The following is a 21,357-nucleotide window of genomic DNA, read 5'->3' as shown; positions in this document are numbered from 1 at the left end:
TAACTCTGCTTTCTTGGCTGATCTGAACACTATCTGGTTACAAATGACTCCGCCATCCAGCTCGACCGCCTAACATGTTTCAGAGCGGACAGAGCCCTGGTTGAAGGAGGTAAGACCCGCGGCGGAGGGCTCTGTGTTTACATCAATGACTCTTGGTGTCGGGACGCTGCTGTGGTCTCCAAACACTGCTCGCCACTTACGGAGCTTATGATTATAAAGTGCCGGCCGTTTTACCTGCCACGGGAGTTTACAGCTATACTGCTTGTAGCTGCGTTCATCCCGCCGAGCTCCAGCAACAACAACAGGAGCGACGCACTGAATGAGCTCTACCTGCAGGTCAGTGAGCAGCAGACAGCCCACCCTGATGCTTTTCTCATCCTGGTGGGTGATTTCAACCATGCAGACCCCAAGACTGTGTTTCCAAAAATTCACAAACACATAGACTTTCCAACCCGTGGTAACAACACACTGGACAATGTTTACACCACCCAGAGAGGCGCTTACAAAGCCCTCCCCCTCCCCCACCCCGGAGCCTCTGATCACATTACTGTTATGTTAATGTCAGCATACAGACCACTGGTAAAAGTTGCCAAACCAGTCCGAAAAGAAGTGAGAGTGTGGCCGGAGGGAGCCACAGGAGCTTTACAGGACTGTTTCAGCACAACAGACTGGGATGTGTTTAAGCAGGCTGCAACCCACAACAACTGCACTGACCTCCAGGAGTACTCAGAGACTGTCACTGCATACATCACCAAATGTATTGATGATGTAACTGAAACCAGGACAGTCAGCATTCGAGCCAGTCAGAAACCATGGCTGACAGGGGAGGTCTACAGGCTGCTGAGGGCCAGGAACGCTGCCTTCAGAGGAGGCAACGAGACCAGCCTAAGGTTAGCCAGAGCTGACCTGTCCCGTGGCATCAGGAAGGCGAAGAGGCAGTACTCCAGGAGGGTTGCCCACCACTTCAGCGACAGCAGAGACACCCGGAGCCTGTGGCGGGGGATACAGACCATCACGGACTACAAGCCCCCTCCACGGACCTGTGACAGCAACAGCTCTCTGCTGAACCAGCTGAATGACTTCTTTGGACGCTTTGAAGCACTCAACAGCACCCCTGCACAAAAGATCACACCCTCTCCCACTGACCAGGTATTTTCCCTGTCCCGAGCCAGCGTGAGGACATCTCTCAGCCAGATCAACGCACGCAAAGCTCCTGGTCCTGACAACATACCTGGCCGTGTGCTCAGAGACTGTGCTGAGGAGCTCGCTGAGGTGTTTACAGACATCTTCAACATCTCACTGAGCCAGGCTGTTGTCCCCACCTGCTTCAAAGCCACCACGATCATCCCTGTGCCAAAGAAGTCCACCCCCGCCTGCTTCAATGACTACCGTCCAGTAGCACTCACACCCATCATCATGAAGTGCTTTGAACGGTTAGTCATGAAACACATCAAGACGACCCTCCCTCCCTCCCTGGACCCATTCCAGTTTGCATATCGGCCCAACCGGTCAACCGATGATGCTGTTTCCACAGCACTCCACACAGCCCTCACCCACCTGGAAAATAAAGACTCATATGTTCGAATGCTGTTCATAGACTTCAGCTCAGCATTCAACACCATCATCCCACAGCAGCTCATCAACAAACTGGACCAGCTGGGGCTGAACTCCTTGCTGTGCAACTGGCTGCTGGACTTCCTCACCGGGAGACCTCAGACAGTGCGGGTCGGCAGAAACACATCCAGCACCATCACAATGAACACCGGGGCTCCCCAAGGATGTGTGCTGAGCCCCCTCCTCTTCACTCTGCTGACCCATGACTGCACGCCAACACACAACAACAACATCTTTGTGAAGTTTGCGGACGACACAACTGTGGTGGGTCTCATCTCCGGTGGAGATGAAACAAACTACAGGAATGAGGTGCACCTTCTGGCCGAGTGGTGCAGAGACCACAACCTCTCCCTGAATGTGGAGAAGACAAAGGAGATGGTTGTGGACTACAGGAGAGCACACAGTGAGCACACCCCTCTGACCATCGACGGTGCTGCTGTGGAGCAGGTGAGCAGCACCAAGTTCCTGGGTGTGCACATCACTGAGGACCTCTCCTGGACTAACAACACTGCATCCCTGACCAAGAAGGCACAGCAGCGCCTCTACTTCCCCTGCAAGCTCAAAAGAGCCAGAGCCCCTCCCTCCATCCTGTGCACCTTCTACAGAGGGGCTGTTCAGAGCATCCTGTCCAGCTGCATCACTGTGTGGTACGGAGCCTGCACCGCCACCTGCAGGAAGACGCTTCATCGCATAGTGAGAGCAGCTGAGAGGATCACCGGCGTCCCTCTCCCCTCCCTCCAAGACCTCTACGACAGCCGTCTCACCCGAAAGGCCCTCCGCATCACAGGAGACCCCACCCACCCTTCACACCGCTTCTTTAGTCTGCTGCCATCAGGAAAGAGACTACGCAGCCTCCGGGCCAGGACCAGCAGACTGAGGGACAGCTTCATCCACCAGGCTGTCAGGAAGCTGAACTCTCTCCCTGCTGTGCCCCACTTTCTCCCCCTTCCCTGACCCCCCTTCCCTGACCCCCCCCCCACCAACATAGGAACTCTTTGTACCAGCCACTTTAACAAAAAGGAACTCTTTGCACCAGGCACTTTACCCTGTGTATTCGCTTGCACCTTAATCATGTCATCCAGTCTCATATAAGCTGCTGTAACTTAAACCAATCATGGACTGTACATTATGCCAACTGTCTTGCACCATTACATCTTTTGCACTCTCATACCAGTCTCAATAAGCTGTTATAAGTTAAACCATTCCTGTTTACATTATGCCAACTGCACTGTCAAGCTGAAGTCCTCACAGAAGGATAAAGTTCGTCAGTTTATGATTTTCACACAATCCAATGAGAAGATTGCGGTGACTTGCCTGTCGCAGAATGACTGGAAACTAGATGTTGCCACAGATAAGTTTTTCCAAAACCCAGAGCTCTACGTTTCAAATTTAAAGGGAGCTTTAGACAAGAAGAGGCTTGAACAGCTCTACAACAGATACTGTGGAAATATATGGTCAAACTTGGTCAAAATATATGTTTGTTTGCACATATGGTAAAAGTGTATGGTTGCTCATAGATCGAGACCTCTGACTGAGGTCATAAAGCATTCTGATGTTTAATGGTTTCGAACTGCAAATGGTTAATGGTTTCGAACTGCAAACCCCTTAGTTGACCCAAAGATGAAAACACAAGCTTGCCAAAGAGATAAGATATACTCAAGGCCGTAACAGGAGGACCTGTGAGAATACACACACACACTCACATCTTTGATGTGACTGGAGAGCTTCAATGTCTTTTAGTTTCGTATACGCCCTCCACCTTGTGATTATTGAATATGCATGTTTCACTGAAAAACATTACCTTTTATGCCTTTCTATGCAAATGTAACCACACCTTGTTGTAAGATTAATAAAACGAGCCTAACGCATGGGACAGACAGAATGCAAATGGTCAGCTGCAGGAGCAGATCGAGGGGTCTGTATTGAGCTGTGCATTCTCCCTTTATAAAGGCGAAACTGAAACTGATCAGTACTGGTTTTCATTCAATGTTCTGTGCATCGGGGACGGAGTCTGGGAATCCGGGGTGACCAGATTAGGTCACAACAATTTGGGGGCTCGTCCGGGATCAAAGGGCAAAAATCATCCTCAGATCCGTCAATTGAACACAGGGGCCGATTACGAACAGACAGAGGACACGTGGCGCCAACAATAAGGTAAGCAGACCTTTTATATCTGCATTGACTACTCTAAAATGTAACGTGTCCCGAGTCTTAGTAGTAATCTGTCTGTAAAAGTAAAAAAGAACATTGACTGAATGAATTTAACTGTAAGTGAATGAATATGACTACAGTGAAATAACCGTAAGTGAATGAATTATGACTACGGTGAATGAGTAATGACTACAGCTGTTTAAGAGATAAGTAAATGATGCCTGCAGAGGAATAAGAGATTTTAAGAGAAAAAGGGGTAGCAGAAAATCCTGAGTGTGGCAACTCCACCGGTGCTCTGACGAGAGGCCGGAAAAGCTGGGTTTGAGGCCCGGGGCTTGAGGAACCCTAAATCACTACAAAAAAGAGAGAAAAAGGAACAAGACCAGGCAAAAACACATGGTATGACTGTTGGACTGACTGGAAACTGAAACAATGACCGCACTAGTTAGGCGGGAGTTGAAGTAAGTCTACAGGCTTCCAAATTACAGATATATAAGATTCTGGTGTCACGGACAGAGGCTAGTCTCGAATCCATTGGACTGAGTACCAGGGACACAGCGTGCCATATTTCTCAGTCGGCCAGAATCTAGAAAAGAAAGGAACTCTGAGACTCATAACTGTGAGTCGTCTGAGATAAAGACGACAAGACCAGAGAGTAGAGAATAAATAATGAAATAACTGTGAGCCGTTCTTACACTGGACGGCAAGACCAGAGAATAAGTCCTGTGAGTTCATGAAGCACCCCTAAAGAGAAACAAAGAGAAGTGAAGATACAGTACTGACACACACACAGAGCTCGCAGTATAAATGGGTAAAGCATGAGTGTGGAATGTGTATGAATGCCAGAGACGAGGTGAACTGAAGCAGCAGCACTGCTGGAAACCTTAATTGGTGTAAACGTAAGGCAGTGGCCTGTTGAAGTAGGTTCACTCACGAACTGGATTAGTGTTTTTGTTGTGCACATACTTTTGTATATATTTCTGATGTGAACATAGTTTTGTGAACTTTTCTGACAACATAGTTTTGTTAATTCTTCTGAGCACAGTTTTGCAAATAACACAAACGTATTAAGCTTTAGTTTTTAATTTTCACGTAATCACATGACTGAGACTTTGATGACTGACGACATGGACGGAGATTTTAACAGAGACACTGTTGATGATGGGTGGGGTCCGAACAGCCCACTAAAAACAATAGAAGCTCAACTGATTATTTTAGAGAAAGCGCTGCATCAGGCTTTTGACTCTAAAACCGCATCAGAAGAGATGACTCAGATGAGGGAGGCAGTCATTAATTTGTTGGGAGAAATAGGCCGTGGCATGAAAGATAGAGGTTGTTTACAGAAGGAGTTTTGGAGAAAGGAGGGTGAAGCGAAGGCAGAGAGGGAGAAGGCCAGGAAGAGTGCAGAGCAGTGTGGCTGGTCTAAGAAAGGGAGATTTAAGAGGGAGCAGGAAAAAGCAGAGGAAAAGAGAGCTCAGTGGGCGCGATGGGCTTTGATAGGTCAGGGTGTAACTCACCTCATGACTGAGAAGCCCAAAACACAGGATGACAAAGCAGAAAAACATAAGGATCCCCCACCGTATACACCACCCCCTCCTACTGCACCACCATCCTCTCATTCATCTGCTGGATTATATCCAGTTTTACAAATAACTCAAGGCACACTGGCCATAACAGACATGCCTGATTCCCCTGAGGCGTGGTCTGATGACAGCTCTCACACGTCCCAAGTGAGTAGTGTGTCTGCTTTACCCTCGGGAGTTAGCACCCGTGAAGGGCCTCCAGAGGCCCCTGACCTTTCACCTTTCCAGCTGCGAAAGGACAGAGAACCGAGCTGCGACAGAGCACTATGTGTTGCAGCTGAAGCCCCGCTGTCACACAGAATACAGACACCAGACATTGTGAACACAAAGCAGGGAGAAATAGACAAGGTGCAACAGTTGCAGGAAGAATTAAAGGAGTTGCGGGCTGCTATGGCTCAGGACTTAACACCACACTAATACGCACACGCTAACTCCCAATTTGGAGACGCTACACTTCAGGTGGGAGGCGTGTGGAAAGACGGATCACAGGAAGGGAGGACAGCTGGAGTTCAGATGCAGGTCGAGGGTGTTTGGTCCGCGGAGCAGGGAGACATGTTTGATTTATTACAGAGACAGGCCAAGGCTACTGAGGAGTGGTTGAAAACACATGAAGCTGAACACTTAGCACACAGAAGCAAAACACACCACATGACAACTAGATCTCAAGGACATGATAATACACAGACACTCAACCATCAGTTACCACTGATTCAAACTGAACACCAGATCAAATATCGTCCATTCCCACTAGGTGATGTACAGGCACTAGTGGATAAATTACCTCCAGTGGCCGAAGGTGGAGCAATGTGGCTGAGTCAACTTGACAGTCTGACAGCAGGCCACAGACTCGCTCTAGGTGACTTTCGGGCCGTTATTTCTAGGTGTCTTACAGCTTCAGAAGTGAGGGACATAGAGGAGGACGCCGCCACTATTAGACAGAGAGATGACACACCTTTCACTCAGGTCAGCACTGAAATAGGCAGAGCACTAAGAAATAAATATCCTCTGCCTGCTGGAGCCGCCGTTCCCACTTTGAAATGGGACCCCAAACAGAGTCCAAGAGAATATCTTAATCAAAGCAAAGACACATGGATCAAACACACCGGGTGCCACCCTGGTAACCCAGGCATTCAGAGGGTGTGGTACAGGACCGCCGTCCTAAACGGGGTTCCTGAGACCGTAAAAACTGCCATGGATAATAACCCAGACATGGCAGGGTGTGATTCCAGTGTGTGGGAGAGACATCTAGTGCATCATTTGGCACGTGCCCAAGACGCAGCACAAGCTGACAGTAAGGATGTCCAGGATTTGCAGACACAATTATTGAAACTGCAATTGACTGAGGCCAGACAGAAGGCCAATGACAAAAAGAAAGATAAAAATAATAAAGTCATGGTTGTCACTGAAAGCTCTGACGCACCTCCTGTCACACCTTGGGTGCCTCCACCACCTTATTCTCCTGATTATCAGCAGCCTACGGGGTCCTACAGGGGGTACGGATCAGGGAGGGGCAGATGGAGAGGCAGGCGCGGAAGGGGTGGAACACTTAGGGGACAGCCGAGGGGAGACCCAGGTCGTGACCGCTGCTATTACTGTGAGGAGTTGGGACACTGGGCCAAAGACTGTCCACACAGACAGGGACAGTATGCCCGAGGACGTGCAGCGTCGGAGGGCTTCCGCCCGCCCCCCAGGACCTACATTCACTGGACAGTTTACTGTTTCCGGCTGGGAACAGTGGGATTGTGACTTCTCACAACAATGACACACCCCACAGAGCAGCTCAGATTACATCGGCACGGCAGATCCGATGTTATCTATGCAAGTAGAGGATGAGACACTGCCTTTTCTGGTGGATACTGGCGCCACCTGTTCTACATTGTTTCAATCATCTTCTATGGAATTGTCCAGCAACTCTATCACTGTGATGGGCTTCTCTGGGGATAAACAGACTCTGCCTATAACCACTCCCATGACTGCTCAGTTGGGACATCAGACTGTTTCACACTGTTTTGTACACTCACCTCTTCTGCCTCTGAATATACTGGGGAGAGACTTGCTGATTAAGTTTGGAGCATCTATTTTGTGCGGCCCAGACGGGCTGACAGTGACACTGCCGGACGGCACCATGTTCCACTGTAATGTTGCAGACACAGGCGGACAATATCTGATGAGACCTGTGACTGACCCATGTGCTGACATCTACTGGGGCATGTTACATCCTGAAACTCCCCAGAACCCAGGAATCCTTTCTGCCTACCTGCAGTGGAAGCCCTGGATAGCCCAGGTCGAACTATATGTTTCTCCCCCTGACCCCCCTCATGTGACTCTATTTTATGACAGGCAGCAAACTGATTGGTACCATGAGAAGTTTGCGCACTCCCTAGAGGGACAGGACTGGTCTATTACAGTCCGAGACATTTTTGTGGCACCTGAGGGCGTGGCAGCCGGTGTGGACCTCACTCCAGAACAAATGTCTTGGTACATGATGAGTGACGAAGGGCATCCCCACGTCTCATTAGCTGTACATCCAAACCACCAGGCCAAAGAACTAGGTGGCATGGTTAAACGTGCCATGGGGCAATCAGACTGGCAACCCACACCTTTACCTCAAATCATGTATTCTCCATCTGCTAAAGCATACAAAATAACTGTTTCAACTATGAACACTGTCACTCTGGCACATGAACTGCTTGCTAGACATCATGGTAGAGAGAAAACTGATCATCCTCTGGCACAGGCTGTGATTGACAGCTTGCCACCACATTTATGGGCAGACGGACCCACTGATGTGGGTCTGGTGGACTGTGAACCTGTGACGTTTCAGATTAACACACCAGGCCCTTTATGGATACCACAGTATCCACACAAGCCAGCAGCCGGAGCTGGCATTGCAGATACTATTCATGGACTCTTTGAAAATGGCGTGCTGGAACTCTCTCACTCAGATTGGAATACTCCCATCCTACCTGTAGAAAAGAAAGGGACAGGTAAATATCGCATGGCACATGATCTGAGGGACATTAACGCTGCACTGTCAACCCCCACGGTACCAGTTCCGAATCCATACGTGGCATTGGCCCAACTGGATCCTTCACAGAGCTGGTTCACCTGCATAGATTTAGCTAATGCTTTCTTTTGTCTCCCTCTGGCACCTGAATGCAGAGACATTTTCTCATTCACATATCAGGGAACGCAGTATCGCTACACCAGGCTACCTCAAGGTTTTGCGCTCTCCCCCGGTATTTTTAATCAGGTTTTGAAACAGATACTCAGTCACTGCACCCTCCCAGAAAACACTACACTCATTCAGTACGTTGATGACCTTCTTATCGCAGCTCCAACGGCAGCAATCTGCCTGGATGCCATGCAGGCTTTTTTGCAACATCTGGCCACGGCTGGTTTTAAGGTCAGCAAATCTAAACTCCAATTAGTCAGGAAACAAGTTGCTTTCTTAGGACGCATTGTTTCACAAAAGGGAGTCAGCATATCGCCTTCACACAAATCTACCATTTTGCATCATCCGCGTCCTGACAAAGTGAAGGACATGCTCTCATTTCTCGGTCTGACTGGCTACAGTAGAAACTTTGTTGCTAACTACACTGGCCTCACACAACCTCTCAGAGACCTTGTCAAAGAACATGGCATGCGTAATGTGTCAGCTCGCCTAAATTGGACGCAGGCCGCTGAACAAGCATTCATTGCTCTTAAACAATCTTTGGCCACTGCAGCAGAACTAGCCACACCTGACTACACTTTACCTTTCTATTTGGATGTCTCTGGAACGGATGCCTGCATCAATGGCATCCTGTTCCAGAGAAAAGGGGGAGAAAGAGTAATACTGATGTACATCGGTGCCCCCCTGGACAACATGGAGAAAAGACACCCTCAGTGCACACAACACGCAGCAGGAATAGCTAAGCTAATTCAAAAAACCGCACACATGGTCATGGGACACCAGCTGTATGTACTGACAACACATAGTGTAGTGGCATACGTGAACTCAGAGACATTCACACTCACCTCATTGAGACAGAGGAGGTTGAGCAAGATTTTAGAAGCACCAAACATCACCTTCACACATGAGGGCATCAACATGGCAGACCAGATAGGAACAGGAGAGCCACACACATGCACAGAGAGGGTGATTAGGGAAGAAAAGGTCAGAGTCGATTTACAAGCCACACCTCTTTCACAGGCCAGAAATCTGTTCACAGATGGGTGCTGTTTTAGACATGACACAGAAGGACTCAGAGCAGCATACGCAGTTGTTGAAGACACAGGGGAAGAAATGAGAACACTGAAAGCAGAAAGATTAGAGGGACAGCAGTCAGCGCAGAGAGCCGAGGTGAGGGCAGTGATTGAGGCACTAAAGATAGGTCAAGGACAGGACATCAATGTTTTTACTGACTCAGCATATGCGGCAGGAGCAGTGCATGTGGAATTAGGGCAATGGCTGAGAGCAGGTTTTCTCACTGCAACTAACAAACCTATACGGCATGAGGCTGAAATGAGAGAGCTTGCTGAAGCTCTGTTGTTGCCTAGCAAAGTGGCTGTGATTAAGTGCAAAGGTCATGGAGCAGGAACTGACAGGGTCACAAGAGGAAACAATGCAGCAGATCAGGCAGCAAAACAGGCAGCAGGCTATGTGGAGCGAATGATTTTTATGTGTTCAGAAACAGACTTGCCTCCCCCTGTTGATTGGACTGATTTGATGCAATTGCAAAACAAAGCTTCTCCACAGGAAAAAAACACTGTGGAAAGCTAGAGGGGCGACTGACACAGGAGGAGTATGGAGAGGGCCTGACGGACGCCCCATACTGCCACCTGGACTGAGACAGACTGCCATGGAGGAAGCGCATGGGGTAGGCCATGTGGGGTGTCGTGATAAACTGTCATTAAATTTCTGATTAACACCTACATCCCTAGACATGGTTTTCCTGAAAAAAAATCAGATCTGACAATGGAACACATTTCAAAAATAAATACCTCCAGCAGGTGGAGGCTATGTTGGGACTTAAACATGCCTTTGGTACTGTTTATCATCCACAGTCTCAAGGAAAGGTGGAAAGAATGAATCAAACCTAAAACAAAAATTGGCTAAAATCTGTGCACAGACCAAATTTATATGGGTTCAAGTATTATCTATTGTATTGATGTTCTGGTAATAACGCCATATAATCCACACCCTATGAGCTTCTTACAGGTCGACAGTTTCCTGGACCAGCTGGCCGGCTGAGACTGAAGAAGCATGCAGTATGGTATTAATATAAACCATAATATAATGAATTTGAAGCTTTGGTGTTAGAATTTGTATTACAGGAGAAAGGAGAGATGGTGAGTCCAGAAGGAGCCACACACAGCCGAGTGGGTCCTCCTGAAGGTGATAAGAGGAAGTGGTCGGAACCAAGGTGGACAGGTCCCTATCAGGTGACGGAACGCACCTCTCACGCGGTTCGGCTGAGAGGAAAGGGGGACACCTGGTTCCACTGGAGCCAGTGCACAGCTGCAGAGGAGCCTCAATGATCTCTACAGGACGTCCACGCTGATCTGAGGGCGCAGAAGTCTGAATCGGCTGATTCAGATACAGATCCTGTCACAAAAGGGGCAGAATAATCCCCTGACAGAGATCAAGGATCCCGGGTAGTCTAACCCCAGGTATCCGAAGAAAGAAGACACATCCTGAGGACGAGAGGACCAGAGAACCAGGCGGGGCGCTGGATGGACGAGGCAGACGGACAGGAACACATACATGAACTGATAAAACACAATTTTGAACATTCTTACTGTAGGATGATTGTCATTATATTTGAGCTGTTAGGAGTATCTGGGGGCGGGAACGGTGAAAGACCGACCGATTAAAATAGCCCCACATACTATGATGTATAACATGTTTCGTTTTATGCACTCACATGATATGTTTTTTAATACACTACATTTTTCACAGGGTTTTTCTTTTTTTGCACCTTCCTTTATGGTTTTGACACGCATACACACACACCAGGTGTTTGGACATTTACTCACAGTGTTGTTACATATAGATGTCACTTTTACCCATAGTTTTGTTTGATTACACACAGTGTTTTCCTATTTGCTGATGTGACCGTTTGTTGTTTCTTTTTCCTTATTTTGTGTTGGACTCTTAGTAGAGTCCAAAAGGGGGAATTGTGGAAATATATGGTCAAACTTGGTCAAAATATATGTTTGTTTGCACATATGGTAAAAGTGTATGGTTGCTCATAGATCGAGACCTCTGACTGAGGTCATAAAGCATTCTGATGTTTAATGGTTAGTTTAGAAATTCGAACTGCAAACCCCTTAGTTGACCCAAAGATGAAAACACAAGCTTGCCAAAGAGACAAGATATACTCAAGGCCGTAACAGGAGGACCTGTGAGAATACACACACACACTCACATCTTTGATGTGACTGGAGAGCTTCAATGTCTTTTAGTTTCGTATACGCCCTCCACCTTGTGATTATTGAATATGCATGTTTCACTGAAAAACATTACCTTTTATGCCTTTCTATGCAAATGTAACCACACCTTGTTGTAAGATTAATAAAACGAGCCTAACGCATGGGACAGACAGAATGCAAATGGTCAGCTGCAGGAGCAGATCGAGGGGTCTGTATTGAGCTGTGCATTCTCCCTTTATAAAGGCGAAACTGAAACTGATCAGTACTGGTTTTCATTCAATGTTCTGTGCATCGGGGACGGAGTCTGGGAATCCGGGGTGACCAGATTAGGTCACAACAATTCAGAGGTAGGAAATGCATCACTACAATACTGTGTGCAAATGTTCATTTTGTAATACACTTTTAAATGTACAAGTTACATTTTACAAATGTAAAAGTTGTCCCTGAATCACTTGTCAATCAAATGACTCTTTGTGCTCTTATATGCAGATCCTCATGATGACAACAAGATAGGCATCGATGGGATCCAGCAGTTCTGTGATGACCTGGGTTTGGACCCGACCAGTATAAGTGTCCTCCTTATAGCCTGGAAGTTCAGGGCAGCAACCCAATGCGAGTTCTCAAAACAGGAGTTAATGGATGGCATGGCAGAACAGGGGTAACGATGAAGGGGGGAAACAAACTGTTCTTCCATTCTTCACCAAATTCAACCATTCAAACGTTATATACTCACAATTAAGAGGACAACCATAATTCAAATTGTTGGAAGTTGATGTAAATATGTATAAAGAGCGAGTGAGATGGATTACAATACTTTCAGTTATATTAATAATGGCATTAATGCAGGCTTGTTGGTTACTTAAGTGCCTGGACAAAAAAACCCACTAAGATCTGTTTACAGTGGGCTTGAGGTAAATAACCTCTTTCACAGATTTTGCACTTTAATGCTGCTATGAAGGCCACCTGCTCATGCTGTGTATGCCTATCTTCACTCTTTCACAAACAAAACAAGTATGAGTGTGCTTTTACAGGCATTCTTGGATCATGTAATCAGGGGTGTGCTGGTGTGTCAGTTGGCTTGTGTAGGTTTTTTTGTCACAGCCATTCTTTACTGTGACTGCCTCCACTGCTGGCTCAGAAGTGTAACAAAATATCCCACTGTTCCAATACCATACCTGTCACACAGAATGGTGAACTGGGTGTGTAGAGAACTAGTGGAAAAAAAGGTGCAGTCAGCACTCACCCCAAGGTCAGATGACTCTTAACAAATCCTTTTTCTGGTGCATCTCTGTAAACTCAGTGACATTTTGCCACCTCAGCCACAAATTCGGCTTGTTTCTTTACAAGCAGCACAACATTCACAACATTCACAACACACACTCAGAGTAACATGGTTAAAAAAAAAAAGCATTGCTTATGTACCGTAACGCTAGCTTCTATCTTTATATACATTTGTTTACCTATACATATAGATCTATTCTATCTTGTTAACAATATGAAATCATGTGTATTATAAGTTTGCTGCTAAAAGTTCCCTAGTAGAAGTTACAGGATGTTTTTGGAAGATGTCACATAAGTCAGTGGTACTGTGTATGTACAAAATTGTGTGATGTAATGCTTCCACAGGTGTGACAGCATAGAGAAGTTAAAAGCTCAGCTGCCAAAGATGGAGCAGGAGTTAAAGGACCAAGGAAGATTTAAGGACTTTTACCAGTTTACATTTAATTTTGCCAAAAATCCTGGCCAGAAAGGTTTGGGTAAGAATCTTTCAGTACTCATGTTATTGCTTATTGCTCATTCACAGCTATTCTTTTCTTAATTCCATTTATTTCTTTATTCATTTGTGTGTGTGTGTTTTTTTTAATTACAGATTTAGAGATGGCAATTGCATATTGGAATTTAGTATTGGCTGGAAGATTCAAGTTCTTGGAGTTGTGGAACAAGTTTTTAGTTGTGAGTTAAACAAACTTGAGGTGATGTAATCATGGGACTAATCCTTATGATTTATAAGCTTTGCTTTATGTCTCTTTCAGGAGCACCACAAAAGATCGATTCCTAAGGACACCTGGAATCTCTTACTAGACTTCAGCACAATGATCACAGATGACATGTCAAATTATGATGAGGAAGGTGTGTGGGTGGCTTACGTCAAAAGAGCTTTTACTGCGATCATTTATTATCCATGATAATATTGTGAACCAATAATACAAGAGTCTGTTTCTTTAACAGGAGCGTGGCCCGTCCTTATTGATGACTTTGTGGAATTTGCACGGCCACACATCGGGACCAGAAGCACAGCAGTTTAAAGGGCTGCTCTCACTGAAGGAACATCCACATAAGGTTTCAAACGGCGGGAGAATAAAGGGAGGAGAAGAAGACCGCACTGAACTGAGAATTATGTTGCCTTTTCAACCCTCAGGACTGAATATTTTACACAACAGAGACTTTATATATAGAGAATATATGTGTTTGTACATATATATATCTCTTTGTGGTCAACTTTGATGGTTTGGAACTTTTATCTAAAGTATTGGGCTTGTGTTTGCACTGAAGCCAATTAATGAGCTGGAGGACCATGACCTGGATGCTCTGGTGGCTGACCTGGGATGCAAGTCATCCCAGCCAGAACTCTCCACTCCTCCACAGAGCAGCAGCCTTCCAGATGATCGGACCCCCCCACCACCTGCCATGACTCCATCATCAAACACTGCTGAATCATCCCAGGTGATGCAGACGGTTACTCAGACCTTGGATTATGAAAGTTAACATGTTGTCGAAAGTTAATGGAAGTTTTCTTGTGTGCAGAGCAAACCTCAGACTAAAGCAGAAAAGATCAAACTGGCTCTGGAGAAGCTGAAAGAAGCCAAAGTGAGGAAGGTAAGGTCAGCAGGCGTCTGCGTGTTCTTCTTCCCTGGGCAGTAGCTGATTGTGAGGTCTCTCCTAGTTGATAGTGAAGGTGCTGATGGGTGATGGCAGCTCCAAGACTCTGATGGTGAATGAGCGGCAGACGGTCCGACAGGTTTTGGACAAGCTGCTTGAGAAGACACACTGTGACAGCAGCATCGACTGGAGCGTGTGTGAGACCAACCCTGAGCTGCAGAACGGTGAGATCACTGTAACACACACACACATTGAGTCTGACTATAGGAAGCAGAATGTTTTTCATCATTTCAGAGAGAGGCTTTGAGGACCATGAGTATTTAGTGGAGCTGCTGTGTGCCTGGACTCGTCACAGTGAAAACAAAATCTATTTCATGTTAAGGCCCCAGAAGTATGTGATGTTCACAGACCCTCAGGTGAGAAGGAGGGCGTAGCTGTGATCACATGATGATGGAAGACAGTGAGTCAATTAAAATGTGTTTTCCTCCTCCTAAAGCTGTTTTACATGTGGAAAAAGAGCAAAACAGTTTTGAGTGGGGTTAACCAACAGGCCAAAGAACTCCTCATCAAGGTCAGTGATGTTTCCAAGCTCACACTGGAGAGGATGCCTGTCTTTTTTAATACTTTGTGTGTGTGTGTCTGTCTGATGCTGCAGGAACATTTTGGAGGTTCAACTCTGATAGTTCCTGATCTTGAAGGCACGCTGTACCTAAAAGAAGACGGGAAGAAGGTTTGGAAGTCTCGCTACTTTGTTCTCAGGGCCTCTGGAATCTACTATGTACCCAAAGGAAAAACAAAGGTAGGATAAATGAAACATCAGGCAGCATTTCAGTGCTTGATGTATCTTATCAGAAGCCTGAAGCAGACAGTAGAGCTCTTGCTGTTGGGATCATTTGATTAAAACCCTGCATCATACACCTGTAGGATGTTCATTTAATCTACATCCACAACCTGCTGCCTGTACACTTTTTTAAGTACAGTAGTGTCTATTGGCTGTGTAATATGATAAGCTGCTGAGTCAGTTATATTGAAAGTACAGACGTAAGAGCACTGTGTTGTTGCTATAAAGACGTCTATATGTCTGCATTGTTGTTTATGCAGATTATTCAAATCTGTCCTCAAAGAGCTGAGGGATGTTAGTTTCTCAGTGACAGCTTCTTTCTGAAGCCTAACAGAGGCAGAAAAGCACAGAAATGAAGATAGACAGTGTGAATTGAGGCCTTGCCGCTATTAAAGAGAAACATGTAGTTCTGACACTGAGACAGAGCAGCAAAACACCTCCCCTGTAGGCCAACTCCAAAAATAAAATCATCCGAGAGGGAGAAATAGATGCGAGGGAAACTGTGTGAGGCAGATGTGCAAATCACAAACATAAGAGAGCTGCAGGAATCATCTGGGGCCAAGGACACATGGGTAAAGCAGACAGGAAGCATTAACCGAGGTTCTACTGCAGTCGCCTTAACAAGTAGCTGCACAAAAGCCAGTGTCATATGAGGAAAGGAGACGAGTGTCACCACGCAGGCAGAGCCGGAGAAGAATCAGTAAATGTGAAAAAAAGAAAGAGCAGAAAAAGGAAGGAGTCGTCGTCTGCTGGTCAGCACCACTTAGGAAGTTAGACTTCTGCTGATCAACTACACCACTGACAGTGTGGTTGAATGTGTGAATGATGTGTCTCCGCTTAGAATTAAACATGGAAGGAATGCTTTAAAGAGGAAGACAAAGCTCCACTGAACATTCTTTGAAAAACGGCCTCAAATTAAGTTATGTTCTTTGGAGAGTTTTAATACCGACCAGACAACAGTGAGAGAAGATACGACTGGCCACTATTATTCTGTTGTCATTTACACTGTGTGTTCTTAATAATGCTGTGAAACTGTGCTGTGTTAGTGTGACAGCATGCCGTTTTCCTCTCTTGCAGTCTTGCAGTGACCTCGCCTGCTTTGTGCATTTTGAAAAAGTCAACATCTACACCACCAGCAACTACAAAGAGAAATACAGAGCTCCCACCAACTTCTGCTTCATACTGAAGGTCAGCTCACATTTGAGGTGGTGAAGATATTAAAGAACACGTGTGATAGCTTTTTTTAGTCAGCTTAGAGGTTTTCTGTTCTGACATGGACTTTTTAACGTATAGAAGCTGATTGCAACATACAATCCGTGCACATTTAACTCAGGCTTAAAACAAAGTGTAGCAAAGTGCACACTGATGGTCATGGTGTTCGAAAGGCTCTGGGGCTCTCACTAGTGCTGAAGATGTTACCCATTCTGCTATTATAACTGCTCATATGGTTAACACTGTGTGGTATTTGAGACACCACATGAACAGAAAACATACACATTAACTATTTAAATGATGCTACATACACTCTATGTGGTGGAATTTGCACTTTTGTGAGACAGGTAAAGAAAAAACAAGACCTTTTCCATACTGACCTGTAGGTGCAAAGTGTGTGTGACAAATATAGTATATGTGCCGTAAAGAATGTCCAATGGGATGTCCTGCGAGCACATAACCAAGTACTGTGTCCTTTGCTTCAGGTCCCTTTGCCATCAAATAAAGGCAAAATGCACCAATAAGAGTGTAAAAAGGTATATGTGTTTAACAGAGACTCTGTTTTATCATTTTTACTAGTTTTACTGAAGCGTCATGATTCATGGTGACAGCTTGGTCTGATCTGCCCTCTGCTGGCACTTTTATGTACTACAAAAAAAATGGATTAAATCATCAGTGGCTCTGAAAGAAGGACGGCATGGTGAAGGTTCCTGATTAGATTCTGGCTGTGGCCTTTCTGTGTGGGGTTTGCATGGTCTCCCTTTGCCTGTGTGGGTTTTCTCCAAGTACTCCGACTTCCTCCCACATTCTAAAGATCCTTGTTAGGTTCATTTGTTACTCTAAATTGCCTATAGTTGTGAGTCTGAGTGTGATTAGTTATTTGTCTGTGTATGCTGACCTGCGATGGACTGGGAGAAGAAAGAAAGTGACCCACAGTCATGTTGTCTGTGTTAAAGGCAGTTTATAGACTGCCAAAAATACACACAGCAATGCATTTTGCATAGGATGTTGTGTATAGGATGACTAAAACCAAGGACATTTTCAGGCCTGGTCTTCATGAGCTGTAATATAAAATCTCTGAAACAGAACAGTTTGTGTCTTCCTTTGTCCCCCAGCATCCCTGCATCCAGAAGGAGTCTCACTACATCAAGTTCCTGTGCTGTGACAATGAACACACGCTGCTGCTTGGGTCAACTCCATCAGAATAGCCAAGGTTAGATTCAGCAAAGTCTGTAACACTGCTCACTGAAACTAAGCCGTTTAATCACAAACACACTGTAGACTTTAGCTGTGTGTCCTCTGCTTGTGTTCAGTATGGCGCTGTCCTTTATAAAAACTACCAGGAGGCGGTGAAGAGGGCATCCACTCTGCAAGGTGTTGACTCTGCTCTACACACAGGTAAGTCTATACTACACACAGAGGTGGCAGACCTATACTGTCTAAACCTACACCTCAGGGTCTAACTCTCATTTGATCATCTTTTGTAGACCAATACAATGGACTCACCACTCAGGTCAGTCCACAAACAAATCCAAATCCACCCAAAACCACAAATGTTGAAGAATACCCACATGAGCCACCACCTGACTTCATCCCTCCTCCTCCTCCTGGACACATGTGAGACACAGTGCCACCTCCCTCTGCACATGAGGGATAACCTCAGCAAGCCTAGCCTATTTAGCTTTACATGACGTAATGCACAAATACACAATAACAGTGTTTCATGCATATTATGCAAAATATTAGAAGCTATTTATTCAGAAGTCTGTAAGGATATTATTTGATGTTTTGGCTTAAAGACAAAACACTGTTTTTAAATTTCAATGAGCTGTTTATTACAAAAAAGACTGTACATAAATTTCAATGAACACATCCTATGTACAAACTGAGAGAAGACAAACATCAGATTCTGTTCCCATGAACATTTAAGTTACAGATGTTTTTTTTTCCTTTTTTTGTCAGTTGCACATTGGATCATAAGAAAACACACATCAGAGAAAGGCGCCTTGACCTGTGATGCCCTGAAATGCTAGACGTTAAAGTGGTAAACGTTACAAAGTTCCGCATGTCAGTGGTAGTCTCATGATTTCTCTATGAAAAAAGTATAAATAAATCCTTTACATACAAACTGCTAGCGCACCTTCCTCAGCAGTCTCAGACGTAAAAAGAATGCAAAGCTAGAAATACATTAAGTAGAAAGAGTTGAAAAAATTACCTCATGATGGAAAAATACAATCAAGGATGGGATGTAGTGGCAAATCATTCACTGGATACTTTCATGCTGAGTGAATACTGTTCATAAGGATGACTCGTTGCCTTTTTTTAAAAACAACTTGATCCCTTTCAAAATAAAAGCTGAATGCCCATTGTTCTGAATACGTATGTTTATGTTATTGTTATGAATATATATTCTGAGACAACTTCATCAAATGTCTGACAGTGACCTTTACTTGCCACAACATTCACCTTGTAAGAGCAGGTTATCTTATTTTGTAGTCGAGAAATCCTTTAAGACCTCAGGACCGAACGTCATTCCTTCACTGCAGTTAGCAGGACTCATTCATGTGGAGCACAGACTCTGGACAGAGAACAGAAGTGATTCTAGCTGTAGTACATTACTGCTGAGTCGCCTACATTCACTACAATACAGAAATGATTGATTACAATCAGAATGATAAGGAGATCAAAGTCTGCTGTTACATTTCTACGTAGAGCACTCCTTGAACATGAGGTTTGTGTCGGTGATTATGGTTGTTGAGCACCAAAATAAAGCACCACACCAGCAACCACTGAAGGAACAGACGGGTTGTATAAAGGTAGTTTGATGCTCAGACGGCAACTCTTGTGTTGCAATCAAAGGCACGACACAAAGCATAAAGTCACAGTTGTTGTTAACTAATCAGTGCAGCTAAAACACAATGAAAAGACGTGAAAACTCACAAGTTAGTCCTTCCTCTGCTTCACACTGCGAAGCACCGCTCTGCTACAGTAGCTGGACAGCATCACTAACCATAGTGACAAAAGGATATAATTATAATTATAATATAATTGTGATTTAAGATAGAAAAATAAATACAAGCACTTTGCCTAGAGGAAGTTAAAATGGCACTGTGAGTGAATTCAAATAATAATAATCAACAAACAAAAAACATTTTAAAAAAAATCAATCTTGGCACCACCCCCCCAACGCTGATGGAAACACTGGTGAAACACTGACAAATGTATGGTACTGGCAAGCTTCTCACAATACAGTACAAGAAAAAACCACCAGAAAGCAGAAGAATCGCTTGTTTTGTTATGCATTCTGTACACTCACCCTTTTTTTACCAGCAGCCCCACTGACACAGAGCATAGTGAATAACTCCAGGCCTCCTTGAACATCTTGTGATTCAACAGCATGGAACATTCGCTGTGTCCTAAAAGCACTTGCTGATGTCTGGTTTGTCCTTGTCGGGTGTTTTTTGATCACATGAGGTGGATGTTTTTGAGAGATGGGTCTGATGTGTACATCCATCCATCCATCCTCTTCCACCGCTTATCCGGGGCCGGGGGGTGGGGTTTCCCCGCGGAGGGCAGCAGTCTAGCAGGGGACAACCCAGACTTCCCTCTCACCAGACACTTCCTCCAGCTCCTCTGGGGGAATCCCGAGGCGTTCCCAGGCCAGCCGAGAGACATAGTCTCTCCACCGCGTCCTGGGTCTTCCCCGGGTCCCAGTGGGACATGCCCGGAACACCTCCCCAGGGAGGCGTCCAGGAGGCATCCGAACCAGATGCCCGAGCCACCTCAGCTGGCTCCTCTCGATGTGGAGGAGCAGCGGCTCTACTCCGAGCTCCTCTCGGGTGACTGAGCTTCTCACCCTATCTCTAAGGGAGCGCCCAGCCACCCTTCGAAGGAAACTCATTTCGGCCGCCTGTATTCGCGATCTCATTCTTTCGGTCACTAACCAAAGCTCATGACCATAGGTGAGGGTAGGAACGTAGACAGCCCCAAACATCCAGAGACTTAAGTTGTGATGGTGTACAGTGCAAATAAATGGGTAGGAGCCTCTGTATCAACACCTCACTGTATGGATCTACTGGAAGCAAACTGTTAATTTGGGTTGCACATACACTAATTGCACTAGATTTATTCTCCTCTGATTGTATGTTACTATTTCTGAGGCAAAATGTGATTGTTGGTGCCACAATAGATGTGACAGTGAGATAGAAAAACAGGCCTTATCTCCTCCCTTTCATCCCCGTTGTAAACTAACATACCTACCAACGCTTCGACACCCTCTTTCTTTGTGCGACTTTTTAAAACAACCCACATGCAAGATGTTTTTTAAATAGTAAAGCTGGCGGGATGCTGCGTCCATATGGAAAAAACCCAGACATTGAGTTTCACTAAACTCTGCCTGAAATCTTTGATCTCCTCTTTGCTGGAAATATCAATTAAGTGTTAACAATATGAACATGTCCTTGATAGATTTTTAAAATGTGTTTCTTCACGTGGAAACAGTTGAACCTGTCACACTGCTGTTTTGTCACAGGAAGGACACTGCACAACATTTCTCATCATGTGTTTAGACGTGACACATCACATTTCTCTATTTTCTGTAGTGACTAAGCACAAGTTTGCAGTGGATACGCCAGTAGTTGTTTTGCCACGCCACGAATA

General features: G+C 45.4%; 1 protein-coding gene and 1 pseudogene across 1 annotated transcript; both read left to right on the top strand.

The window, feature by feature from the left end:
• Nucleotides 1-2,696: 2,696 nt before the first annotated feature.
• LOC114449736 (DCN1-like protein 1) lies at nucleotides 2,697-14,324 on the top strand. Its single transcript, XM_028427566.1, has 6 exons — nucleotides 2,697-3,055; nucleotides 12,255-12,423; nucleotides 13,392-13,522; nucleotides 13,636-13,718; nucleotides 13,799-13,895; nucleotides 13,995-14,324. Exons 1-6 carry the CDS (start codon nucleotides 2,743-2,745, stop codon nucleotides 14,069-14,071), a joined length of 870 nt encoding a protein of 289 aa, XP_028283367.1. The 5' UTR covers nucleotides 2,697-2,742; the 3' UTR covers nucleotides 14,072-14,324.
• LOC114450201 (amyloid beta A4 precursor protein-binding family B member 1-interacting protein-like) lies at nucleotides 7,465-18,871 on the top strand (annotated as a pseudogene).
• The last annotated feature ends 2,486 nt before the right edge of the window (nucleotides 18,872-21,357 follow it).

The sequence above is a fragment of the Parambassis ranga genome, chromosome 17 (assembly GCF_900634625.1).
Source record: "Parambassis ranga chromosome 17, fParRan2.1, whole genome shotgun sequence".
NCBI lineage: Eukaryota > Metazoa > Chordata > Actinopteri > Ambassidae > Parambassis > Parambassis ranga.
This window is presented reverse-complemented; position numbering and strand designations above follow the sequence as displayed.